At 44.5% G+C, this 12635-nt stretch overlaps 1 protein-coding gene and 1 non-coding gene across 12 annotated transcripts in view; one reads left to right on the forward strand and one right to left on the reverse strand.

Moving 5' to 3' along the window:
* RFFL (ring finger and FYVE like domain containing E3 ubiquitin protein ligase) overlaps positions 1-12635 on the reverse strand; it is a 90629-nt gene that overhangs the window by 20308 nt on the left and 57686 nt on the right. For 10 of the 11 annotated variants that reach the window (XM_066263348.1, XM_066263349.1, XM_066263346.1 and 7 more), the window contains one exon: positions 7049-7236. In XM_066263348.1, coding sequence (XP_066119445.1) covers positions 7049-7236 — 188 coding nt within the window. Of the gene's footprint in view, positions 1-7048; positions 7237-10949; positions 10973-12635 lie in introns of those variants that run through there. The other variant, XM_066263353.1, reaches the window with a different exon arrangement.
* On the forward strand, positions 2408-2512 carry LOC136327893 (U6 spliceosomal RNA). Its single transcript, XR_010729952.1, has one exon. It is a non-coding gene; the product is annotated as a U6 spliceosomal RNA (small nuclear RNA).

A 12635-nucleotide genomic window follows, 5' to 3' on the forward strand; every position in this document is an offset into this window, starting at 1 on the left:
GCGCCCGACCGGGATCCACCCGGCACGCCCACCAGGGGCTACGCTCTGCCCACCAGGAGGCGATGCTCTGCCCATCCTGGGTGTCGCCATATTGCGACCAGAGCCACTCTAGCGCCTGAGGCAGAGGCCACAGAGCCATCCCCAGCGCCTGGGCCATCTTTGCTCCAATGGAGCCTTGGCTGCGGTAGGGGAAGAGAGAGACAGAGAGGAAAGCGCGGCGGAGGGGTGGAGAAGCAAATGGACGCTTCTCCTGTGTGCCCTGGCCGGAAATCGAACCCGGGTCCTCCGCACGCTAGGCCGACGCTCTACCGCTGAGCCAACCGGCCAGGGCCCACAAAAGTTCTTCTTGCTACAGAAGCTTTCGCCTTATCTCTTGGTATGGCTATGTATTTGCCCCCTTCCTGCCATGCCTGACACACAGTAGATATCCAATAATTTATTTTCCAATAAGTAGGGGGAAATTCCTTATTTTAATCATTTGCCATGCTCCAGGGCATCCAGGCCAATATCCTGTCATTTTCATAGGCTCTACCCCCTACATTTCATCTGTCTTCATATGCAATGTGCACTCTATCCCAGTAGCCAAGTAACTTAGTGTCTGAGTCTCACGTTTATCATCTGCAAAATGGTTTAACAACTGCCATACTTCACAGAGTATGGCACGAAGAGCTGCTCCCTCAATGGCAGCTATCTCGCTCAGTCTCAGCCAGCACCCTACACCAGGCTCTGACAACTTCTCACCAGGTGTCAAGTGCACAAAAGCTTCCCAAATGCTACTCCTACCACTAATAAAGCCACACTGACTACCTGAAACAGGATTGATCAGGTCATGCCTTTGATAAAATCTTTCTGATGGTTCCTTACTATGGCAGTCATGGCCCTTCACCGCCTTATCCCAACTGTGTCCCACTCTAACTTCCCAAGTAGCCTGCACTCTGGCGAGAGGCCACTCACAATCCCTGAATACACCTTGCTTGCCCCATATCTGGTGGCTTCACTTCAGCCACTGATGTGCAAGTCAATAAACCTTCTTAGAATTATCAGCTAGAATGATTAATTTATCAACAGTGCCTGATTCCCTAGTACTTAAACTTACTAAGCTGACTGTTAGCAGTTCTTTGCAAATGTGGGCCTCCTTAGCCAGACAGTCAACACCCTACAGGGAAGGCCCATATCTTCCTCAGCTCTGTCTCCACACAGCTAGAGCCTCTAGCTGCTAGCTGGCTGCCTGTACAGGATTGGGCCCTCAACATAAATCTTCAGCATGAAGCTGTCAGCCACAAAGTAATGAAAATAGACACTCTCTGGCCTACTTCCTATTTTTTGCATTGTTTTCAACTCAACTGTCCATTCATTCAGTAATTTAATAAATTTTATTGCCTACCTACTATCAGTCAGTCACTGTTCTAAACACGACATAAAAAGCTATTAATACAACTGACAAAATCTCTGTTCCTATGTACCATCTGAGAAGACAGGCAATTCACAAACACATTTACATCAGGTGGTGATCACCGCTATTAAGAAAAAAAAAAGCATCTTGCCTTCCTCACCTAACCATCATTCTCCTTTCTCTGGGAGAGATTTCCTCACTCATTCGTGTTTTCTCCTCTGGCTGAGAAATGTCAAGAACTCACTAGATCCCGATTCTCCCAAGCTTCCAACTTGCTTGACATGCTGGTCCCTGAGCCTGGATCACCATCACTGTCCTCTTCGTTCTTTCTCCATTCCCACTCCACAGAATATAACTGACATTTTCTTAAAAAGGGGGTCACAATCCCCTGCAGATACTGAGAAACTGCAGTTAAGTTTTTGGGGAGTCAAAAGTGACACAGAGTTATGATTATGTGCATGAACGGGGGTGGGGAGTGTCAACTATGAGAGAGAGAGAGAGAGAGAGAGAAACGTAGAGGTAACTACCAAAAGAATCAGCCAAATGAATTGAAAATACTTGCCTCTGAGGAGAGCAAAATGGAAAGGGCGTGGGTTCTGTTGTTTGTAATAAACTTTGTCGGACAATCTGACTCTGTAACTTATATATTTATATGACTGGAAGAATTTTTTAAATTGAATAATAAAAAATTATACACCACCAAGTTAAAAAAAAGGTTCAGATAAGCCTATTGCAAATTCATGCTGCTCATTTATTTACTTATCTATCTATCTATAAGAGAGAGAAGCATCAATTCTCTGCTCCATTTAGTTGTGCTTATACATGCATCTTGGCCAGGTATTGAACCTGCAACCTTGGGTTTGAGCCAGCAACCTGAGGATCGAGCAGGTGGCCCCGGGATGGAGCCAGCAACCCTGGCTTTCAAACCGGTGACCTCAGTGCTCTGGTCGACACTGCATCCACTGCGCCACCACAAGTCAGGCAATGCTGCTCATTTAAACAAGGGCTTTCCATGCTCGCTTCAGCGACACATATACTAAAATTGGAACGATAAAGAGAAGATTAGCATGGCCCCTGCGCAAGGATGACACGCAAATTCATGAAGCGTTCCATATTTTGAGATGATGATACATTTAAGGGGCATATCATTATACCTTGGTGTATATAAAGCCTTTAAAAAATCTATTATTTTTATATGCTAAAAATTTGAAAACTGGAAAAATTGATTATTTAATAAATGATATTACAAGATAAAAAAAATAATAAACAAGGGCTTTCTCTATTCTTCTTGACAATTACTTTGCCACTTCTACCAGCAGTTGTTCCTAACATTTCTCACAGTGTAGCTATGAAAACAGCAAGATCTTTGGCTATCCCACATACTCGACATACCTAAGGAGTCCTTGAAACTACTGATTAAGAGAACAATTTCTTCATCTATAAAATGAGAACAAATAATAGTACAGATTTCACAGGTTGTTGTAAGGATTCAATGAAAGTAAGGCATCTGAAATGCCAAACTCAATACCAGGCATGTGACAAGTACCCAACAGCCCTCCTTCCATCTCATCTCAGGTCCTAACTCTACCCCACTGTCACCATCACTGAGAAGACTGAAACCACTGGCACCAAGTTCCTTCTATTCCCCACTGCAGCCTCACTCCATTGACTCAACCTTTCAGTCTAACAGGAGGGGCACCTGCCACCAAGTGACAACTCCCTGTACACCCGCAACAGCCTCTCTGGTTAAGTCCTCACAGTGCCTGGGGTAGCAAGGCAAATCATCACCACAAAGCTCTGCCATGTGCCCACCAGTGCTGTGCTAAAGCAACCTACAAGGTAAAATGCCTATCCTCCATCATTTTACAGATAAAAAGAGTAGGTGGGTCAACACTTCAAGCTGCAGAAATTCTGATATAATTAATGTCTCTTGGGTTTGAATCCTGACTCTGCCATTTAATAACTATGAGATCCTGAGGTACTACCTAGGGAGAAGGAAAATAATGACTATTTTTTAGGTAAGAGGAGGGAAGGTAGTGAGGTAGACTCCTGCATGCATCCCAACCAGGATACACCCGGCAACCCCATCTGGAGTTGATGCTCGAGTAGCAAGCTATTTTTAGTGCCTGAGGTTGATGCGTTGGACCAACCAAGCTATCCTCAAAGCCCAGGACCACATTCGAACCAATAAAGCCACTGGCTATGGGAGCAGAAGAGGGAGAGAAGGGGAGGGGGAAGGAGAGAGAAATAGATGGTGGCTTCTCTTGTGTGCCCTGACTGGTAATCAAATCTGAGATGTCCATATGCTGGGCTAACGGTCTATCTACTGAGTCACTGGCTAGGGCCAAGAATGAGTATTTTAATGTCTCTTACGCTACTTGTCAGGAACAGAACACATACAGTTTCCTTTTAACCATTAAACTCTAGGCCTCGGTTTCTCATAAAATGGGAGTTTAGAAACCCTAAAACCTACATCACAGAGTTATTGTGAGAATGAAATGAAAAAACCTAAATTGCTTAAAACAGTTCCTGGCATGTAGCACATGGCTTTAAAAGGGTTTTTTTCCTCTTAAATTTTCCATTATCATCATCTTAATACCGCATACTGGGCCTCAAACCCCTCGTTTTACAGAAGAATGCAGACTGAAGGAGTTATTTCTCCAGGTCAGGGTTCACCATAGGCCCTAGCGGTGCTTGACCAGAGAACACGCTCTCTGGGAGCTGATAAAGGGAGGGCCACACCCACACAGTACCCAACCAGATAAAGGGAAGGCCACACCCACACAGTACCCAACCAGGAAGTTTCCTTCTTGCTCGCTAATCTGGAAAAATGGCCACTGTGCATTTCAAATGAAATCGCCTTAGTATACAAGCTCCAGTCTGTGTTGTTAGAGTCTTGATGTATCTGAGACATCCTTGACATTGCTTTTGATAACACTGGGGAACAATTTTTTTTCCATTTTCTGTTGAATGAGGTTTTAGAACTGTTTCTATATATTTCTGCATCGCTGATTCCAAATCTGAAATCCGTTTTTTTGGTGCACGCTCTAGTTTTTATGCAATGTTAATTTCTTTTTGTTACAGTTAATGGCATGCATTGGTTTTTAAATTGGAGTTAAAGGGCAACGACTCTTGGATTGAACATAACCACAAGGCAATTAATGTTTTACAAACATCACATAATTGTAGTTGTTTTTAAATGTAAAGAATTATTATCTGATAAAAACATCCTCTTATTTTAAGATTGAATCATGGCTTCTTCCAGTAGGCATAAATGTAAGAATAGTCCTGATACCTTCTGTTATATATGTGGCTGTTACATACTTCAACGTCAAAGGCGCAATATTTCATCATTTGTCACACGTGCATATATTACCTATTTTCCAGTTCCCCTTGGCAATCAAGACAAGAATTGGGATCCTCATATTGTGTGTCATAATTGTGAGGAAATGCTTTGTGACTGGACAAAAGGAAAACGCAAAGGAATGCCTTTTGGTATTCCCATGGTTTGGCATGAACCTAAGGACCACAGCAGTGACTGTTATTTCTGTCTGATCCATACAAAGGGCATCGGCAAGAAAAAACAGCATATGATCTCATATCTTAATATTCCTTAAGCAATACGACCTATCCCACACTCTGAGACACTCCCGGTTCTAGTTTTCAATGGTTTTATTTCTTCTAAGATGAAGAAAGTGAACATGGTGATCAAGTGTATTTTGATAAGATGCATGAGGAAATGGTTGTAGAATCTAAAGGCTCTTCTTCTGATGCCAAGCAGTCATTAACCCTTCAGCAGTTTAGCCAACCCGAATTGAATGACTTAGTAAGAGAGTTGGGCCTATCAAAGAAAGCAGCTGAGTTATTAGCCTCCAGGCTTCAAGAAAAGAATGTACTTCACCGGTCAGCTAAAGTATCCCGTTTCAGGAAGCGTGAACAAATTTTTGTGGACTTTTTTTCTGAAGACAAACACTTTGTTTACTGTCATGATATCAGTATCTTCTCAGCCAGGTAGGTGTTACCACTTATAGTCCACCAGAACAGCGGCTATTTCTTGACAGCTCTAAACAGAGTCTGAAATGTTTTCTCCTACACAACGGTAATGTTTATGCAGCGGTTCCAATTGGTTATTCAACTCATCTGTGAGAAGATTATAATGACATAAAAATGGTCCTCAACTTTCTGAAGTGTGAGGAACATAAATGGATCATTTGTGTGGATCTTAAAATGGTAAATTTCCTGCTAGGACAACAGAGAGGTTTCACGAAGTATCCTTGCTTTCTGTGTTTGTGGGACAGTCAAGCTCAGGAGAAACACTGGACACAGAAGGAGTGGCCGAAACGTGAAGCTCTGGACGTAGGAATGCAAAATATTGTGAATGAACCTGTAGTTAATCGAGACAGGATCATTTTCCCCCCACTTCACATCAAACTTGGCTTAATGAAGCAGTTTGTTCAGGCTTTGAATAGAGAAAGTGAATGCTTTCAACATATTGTTTCTGCTTTTCCTGCCTTGTCTTTCGAGAAAATAAAAGCAGGTGTATTCAATGGACCTCAAATTCGAACCCTCGTACGTGATGAAGAATTTGCCAAGATGAATAAGGAAGAGAAAGCAGCATGGCAGTCCTTTGTAGCAGTTACAAAGAACTTTCTTGGCAACAAAAAGCAGAAAACTATGAACTTCTGGTTCAAAGGATGCTGTTGGCTTTCCGCGACATTGGATGTAACATGAGCATTAAGATTCACTTCCTGAACAGTCACCTTGATAAGTTTCCCGAAACTCTCAGAGCTGTTAGTGATGAGCAGACTAATGCTGGAGCATCAAACTAGATTGTCCTCAACCAGTACACAAACGCAAGAGCTACCAACGCAAATTTTTGCCTGAATAGAATTTAAATAAGTTTTGCGTAAATTTTATGATTAAAATAAGTGTTTTAACATATTCTATTTCAAAATTGTAGACAAATTCTGATGCAATCATATCTTTTAGTGTATTAGTGTATTTACTATATTATATAAATTATATTTTCACAAAGATGATGCCCAAGAAGACATTCTACTAAATGTTGAAAATTTTACAATAAGATAAAAACCTAAAATCTTGAATTGCAAAAAAACCTGTAGCTTACAGAGAAAAACTAATGTCAGATCCGAGATCAGCACACTCAAATTAGGTAGCAGGTGTTTTTGTGGATGCAACAAAAATTTTGTTCCCCAGTGTAATGAACCAGTTAATCTGCAGTCAGTTTCTTCACAATGGCAGCTAATAAATAAGTAACATGGAATGCCTGCTACATTCCAGGCATTGTACTGGGCACCCTTTGTAGCTTCCTCATTTTATTCTTACAACCCTGTGAGATGGGTTCAACTATTACATCCCCATTTTATAAATAGAGAAAATGAATCTCAAGAAAGGTTAAGTCATACAGCTACTAAGTGGCAAAGCTGAGATCTACATTCAGGTCTAGCTGGCCCCAAATCTATGCTGAGATGCTTTAATTTTGCTCCGTTAGGTTTTCCTTTATTACTTTTGTGAAAGAAATGGGTCTGGGTTAGGGGCACTGCATAAGCAAAGGCAAGGCAGGAGACGCGATAGAAGGTCAGTGAGCTGGCTCAAGGGCCTGAGGTTGTAGTAGGCCGATAAATCCACACTCACCGTCCTGGCCATGTTTGCGAAGTGGGCCCCGCAGGCCTTGCAGCTTGGCTCCAAGCCCGTTGGTGAAGGGAAGGAGCTGTACCCAGGGTTGGAGTAGGCCTGCGCCCTGGCTCCCTGGGGCGGTGGGGCCTCCTCAGGCTGTCCGTCCAGGCAGAACCAGTTGCAGCAAGTTGCCCACATGATAAAATCTGGTGAAAGGGAAGAAAGGAGAAAAAAGGGTCAGAATTCAGACACACCCTTACTGCGTTCCCATTCCTAAGGGCACAGCTGAGCTGGGACACTCAAACTCTCCTGCTCCCAAAGTCAAGGTGAGAATGTGCTGCGCCCCAGACTTCCTGCCGTCTCCTCCACCACCACAGTTGCCTTTGCACACAGAGGCGAGTATAGACACCTGATCTGCTAGGATAGCACGGGCTGCCAAGTTGGCATATTATCTTTAAAAGGTTGCAGACTTTGTTTGGGTTCAATCTGAGATCTAACTTCAAATAAAATCTTTTGCCATAGCAATTACAAGTGGCCTAACACCACTTTATTTTAGAACATGATCTTGCCCCTAGAGTGCAGAGAGACAGAACTTTATCATGTACACACATACTACATAACTTTACCCTCACACTGACCATGTGAAGAGATGTTATTATTCCTGTATATAGATGAGGCAACCCTGGCTAAAAAAAAGGTCAAGGTCACACACCTAGTATGTAGAAAACCAAAATTTAGGAAGCCCGGGTCTTCTGACTAGCCCAGTCAGTGTTCTTCTCCCTACACTTGCTGCTGTCCCCCTGGCTTCCCGCCACCAGCTAGCACTGCTCACACCTGTACCTGCAACCCTACACAGACTGCCTCCAGAGAACCGACAACAGTGGCTGCAGATTCTCTCACCCTCCGTGTTCTACCACTAAACTATCTATTCCTTAAGAGCAGCGACGGCCTCTTTTTCACATCTGTACCTTACCCTAGCAGTGTCGCGCATAGAGCAGATGCTCAACAAATAAAATTCAGCTTCCTTGCTGAATCAGTGCCTTTGTGAGTTCATTAAATTTTTTTTGATTATTTTTTATTTTTTTTAAGCGAGCGAGAAAGAGACAGAGAGAGACAGACAGGTACAGACAGACAAAAAGGGAGAGAGATGAGAAGCATCAACTCATAGTTGCGGCACCTTAGTTGTTCCTTGATTGCTTTCTCCTACGTGCCTTGACTGGGGGGGGGGGGGGGAGGACTCCAGCCAAGCCTGTGACCCCTTGCTCAAGCAAGAAACCTTGGGCTCAAGCCAGTGACCATGGGGCAATGTCTGTGATCCCACGTTCAAGCCGGCGATCTCGGGTTTCGAACCTGGGTCCTCAGCGTCCTACCTAGGCTGACACTATCAACTGTGCCATCACCTGGTCAGGCATTATTATTTCCATTTTACATACCAAATACAGGTACTAGGGACAAGGGGGCTGATGATTTTTAAGATCACAAAACAAAGAGGAGCTAATCTCCCAAATGTTGGAATAACCTAAAGATAGCAAGACAGTCCAATAAAATGCCCAGCACTGCTGTGATAAAGTAAAAGTGTGCTTTCCTCAGCAGACCAAGGCAGTCAATATGAACATTTTGAGCTTGAACTGTTTACAGAGATAATAAATGGAACATGTAGTGTTATTATTCAATAATCAACTCACACAAAATAATGGTACTGGCCCTGGCCGGTTGGCTCAGTGGTAGAGCGTCGGCCTGGCGTGCAGAAGTCCCGGGTTCGATTCCCGGCCAGGGCACACAAGAGAGGCGCCCATCTGCTTCTCCACCCCTCACTCTCTCCTTTCTCTCTCTCTCTTCCCCTCCCGCAGCCGAGGCTCCATTGGAGCAAAGATGGCCCGGGCACTGGGGATGGCTCCTTGGCCTCTGCCCCAGGCGCTAGAGTGGCTCTGGTCGCAACAGAGCGATGCCCCGGAGGGGCTGAACATCGCCCCCTGGTGGGCGTACCGGGTGGATCCCGGTCGGGCGCATGGGGGAGTCTGTCTGACTATCTCTCCCCGTTTCCAGCTTCAGAAAAATACAAAAAATAAAATAAAAATAAAAATAATGGTACTTTCTGCTCTGCCTCCTGACTTATTTTATTTTTTATTTTTGTATTTTTTCTGAAGTTGGAAACGGGGAGGCAGTCAGACAGACTCCCACATGCGCCCGACCGGGATCCACCCAGCACGCCCACCAGGGGGCGATGCTCTGCCCATCCGGGGCATGGCTCTGTTGCAACCAGAGCCATTCTAGCACCTGAGGCAGAGGCCACAGAGCCATCCCCAGAGCCCGGGCCAACTCTGCTCCAATGGAGCCTTGGCTGCGGGAGGGGAAGAGAGAGACAGAGAGAAAGGAGAGGGAGAGGGGTGGAGAAGCAGATGGGCGCCTCTCCTGTGTGCCCTGGCCGGGAATCAAACCCGGGACTCCTGCACGCCAGGCTGACGCTCTACCACTGAGCCAACTAGCCAGAGCGCCTCCTGACTTATTGAAAGTGCCTTCGTTAAATCATAGTTCAAAGATGTGATAAGCTGAAAGGAACTAAGAACCAAACAGCTTCAACCTTGGTCATTCTTTAGAGAAAAAGAAAGAGGTCCAGTAGGAGGGAGTAACTTCCTGGTTCACACAGCTATAACCTTAGGCCTCTGACTACTTTAGGGCTTTGTAGCTCTCCGACACTGCCTCCAACATACATGTGATATCATTCTTTCACTTTTGTAGGCTGATTCAATTGGCTCCTGTCCCCCACCTCCACCTGCCTGTGACTCCATGAGAACAGGGATCATGACAGTCATATAGTACTCAGCAGACAGGTGGCTCAACAAGGACTGCTGAATGAACGAATCACATATAATAGTTAAATCTTAACTAAGCACATATTTGTTCCATTGCCTACATATCAAAAACATTTCTCTCCGACTCACTATTACTTGCCTGAAGTCTCTTAAGTTTCCAGAAGACAGGAAACTGCCTTACTTGCATTTAATAGTTCACATGGAATAATGAAGTAAAGAGTAGTTAATTAAATGAGTTCTTTGTTAGCAAGAGAAGAATCCAGGTCACTAAAATAAGAGAAATGTAGGCATATTTTAAGAGGAAACCCCAAAAAACTAAGAGAGGCAGGAAGCTAGCAATAAATGATGGGGGTAAGGGCCAGGAGCAGAAAGAAAAGTGATTGGATTTGGGGCAGACTACTTTTGGGCAGGAGAAAGATCACCCCTTCATCAGTGGATTGGTAGTCCTCTGAAGAAGGGATTCTGTAATTCTTCAAGTCATATGCTGACAGAAGCATCTAAGACAGTGTGTAATAATAAAAAGAACATAGGATCTAGGTAAAGCAGGGGTCTCAAACTCAACGCAGCATGTGGGCCGCAGAGCAAGATCACAGCCGTTAGGCGGGCCGCACTAGGTCTACAAAAGGCAACTGTTACGCAACACTTTTCTCACTGCAGTTGAAAACAAAAAAAAATCAGTACAACAAGCACAATCGTACATGCAGTTTACTCAGTGTCACAAAACGACCAGAAACTGTAGTTCGCATCACAACTGCTGTTAACTAAGCTAATATCTAGCTAGGATGCTAGAGAAATGAAAAATACAAGTAGGCCCCTAGGCTTACTTAATTTTATCCAAAATATTTTGAACTTTGTGGATTAGTCTGCGGGCCGCGAGTTTGAGACCCCTGAGGTAAAGCATAGGGCCCAAGCCCCATTTTACTATACTTATGTGCTATGTTTCTTACCTCTAACAAGTCATAACTTTTCTGTACTTCATTTTTCTCATCTCGATATTCTCTGGCTATAAAGCATCAGCTGTTGCTATTAGCATAATAACAATACTTTAACTACAATGCCTCTGGGAACACAACGGCAAAAAGCAAACCTAGAGATTTCACAATTACCATTTGTCTCTGGATTTGCCCCAAGATCTTTGTCAGAATTAGCAGTCTGTGTCAATGAATTGAAGAGGTAGGGGACAGGAGAAACAGTCTTGGATGAATCCCAGGGTCTCTGATGTACATAACAGGATAGACAGTGGAATCATTAACCATAGGATAAAGCCCCCAGGCGGGGCATGTACCTGTGTGAGAAGGAGGGGCAGGTTTAGAGGATGATTGAGTTTTATACCTGTGGGACATTCTGATATATACAGAGCATACAGGGTCTCAGTTAAAGGTGAAGCTTTGGGAATCCTCAGCCTTCTACAAACATGTAAACCCAGAGTGGGCAGAAGTCTGGTGGACAATCTATGTCAAGAGAGAGGCGGGGCTGGGAGACCCCTTGGGAAGACGTGATCTAACAGGCAAGCCGGAAACCGCGAAAGGAGGAATGCTCAGAGGTGGAAAAACTGAGTGTTGTGAGTTTCAAGAAGAAATTATCCACACTATCAAATGACCCATAGAGGAGAATACAATAATAAATGCAAAATGCCCAGTGGGTCAAGTTTTAGGAAAATGTGGGTAGGCTCTTTGCCTGACCAGTTTAGGTAGACAACCATAGGTTGGAAAGTGAATGAAAAGTGGGGATTTGCCAGGCTCTAAAGACAAATTATTCTTCAAGAAACTTGACTGTGAATAGGAGATAGAAGACAGTACCTGAAAAGAATCCAGGTCACTAAAATAAGAGAAATGTAGGCATATTTTAAGAGGAACCCCAAAAAAACTAAGAGAAGCAGGAAGCTAGCAATAAATGATGGGGGTAAGGGCCAGGAGCAGAAAGAAAAGTGATTGGATTTGGGGCAGACTACTTTTGGGCAGGAGAAAGGTCACCCCTTCATCAGACAGTGGAACAGAAGTGAAGACAGATATAACCAAAGATAAGCTTATGTCCCTGGCCGGAAGGCTCAGTTGTTTAGAGCATTGCCCTAAGCGCAGAGATAAGCTCAGAGCATTAGCAGAGGAAAGTGAAAGAATGAAATAAAAAGGAAAAGGGCGGGGGGATATGTCTAACCACAAGAAGAGAACAAGGCCCTGAATGGTTGGCTCAGTGGTAGATCATCAGCCTGGAGTGCAGGAGTCCCGAGTTCGATTCCCGGCCAGGGCACACAGGAGAAGCGCCCATCTGCTTCTCCACCCCTCCCCCTCTCCTTCCTCTCTGTCTCTCTCTTCCCCTCCTGCAGCCGAGGCTCCATTGGAGCAAAGTTGGCCTGGGCGCTGAGGATGGCTCTGTGGCCTCTGCCTCAGGCGCTAGAATGGCTCTGGATGCAACAGAGCAACGCCCCAGAGGGGCAGAGCATCGCCCCCGGGTGGGCATGCCGGGTGGATCCCGGTCAGGCGCATGTGGGAGTCTGTCTGACTGCCTCCCCGTTTCCAGCTTCGGAAAAATGAAAAAAAAAAACAAAAAAAAAACCAAGTTTTTCTTCCACACTAGGAATATACACATTGCACCTGAGTGGAGAAAGGGTAGGCCTGGAAAGCTGAGGTCGCCAGTTTGAAACACTAGGCTTACCTGGTCAAGGCACTTATGGGAGTTGATGCTTCCTACTCCTCCCTCCTCTCTCTCTCTCTCTCTCATCTTTAAAATGAATAGTCTTTTTTAAAAAAAGTTTAAAAAGCCTGACCAGGCGGTGGCGCAGTGGATAGAGAGTC

Source organism: Saccopteryx bilineata, chromosome 2 (genome assembly GCF_036850765.1).
Source record: "Saccopteryx bilineata isolate mSacBil1 chromosome 2, mSacBil1_pri_phased_curated, whole genome shotgun sequence".
Lineage (NCBI taxonomy): Eukaryota > Metazoa > Chordata > Mammalia > Chiroptera > Emballonuridae > Saccopteryx > Saccopteryx bilineata.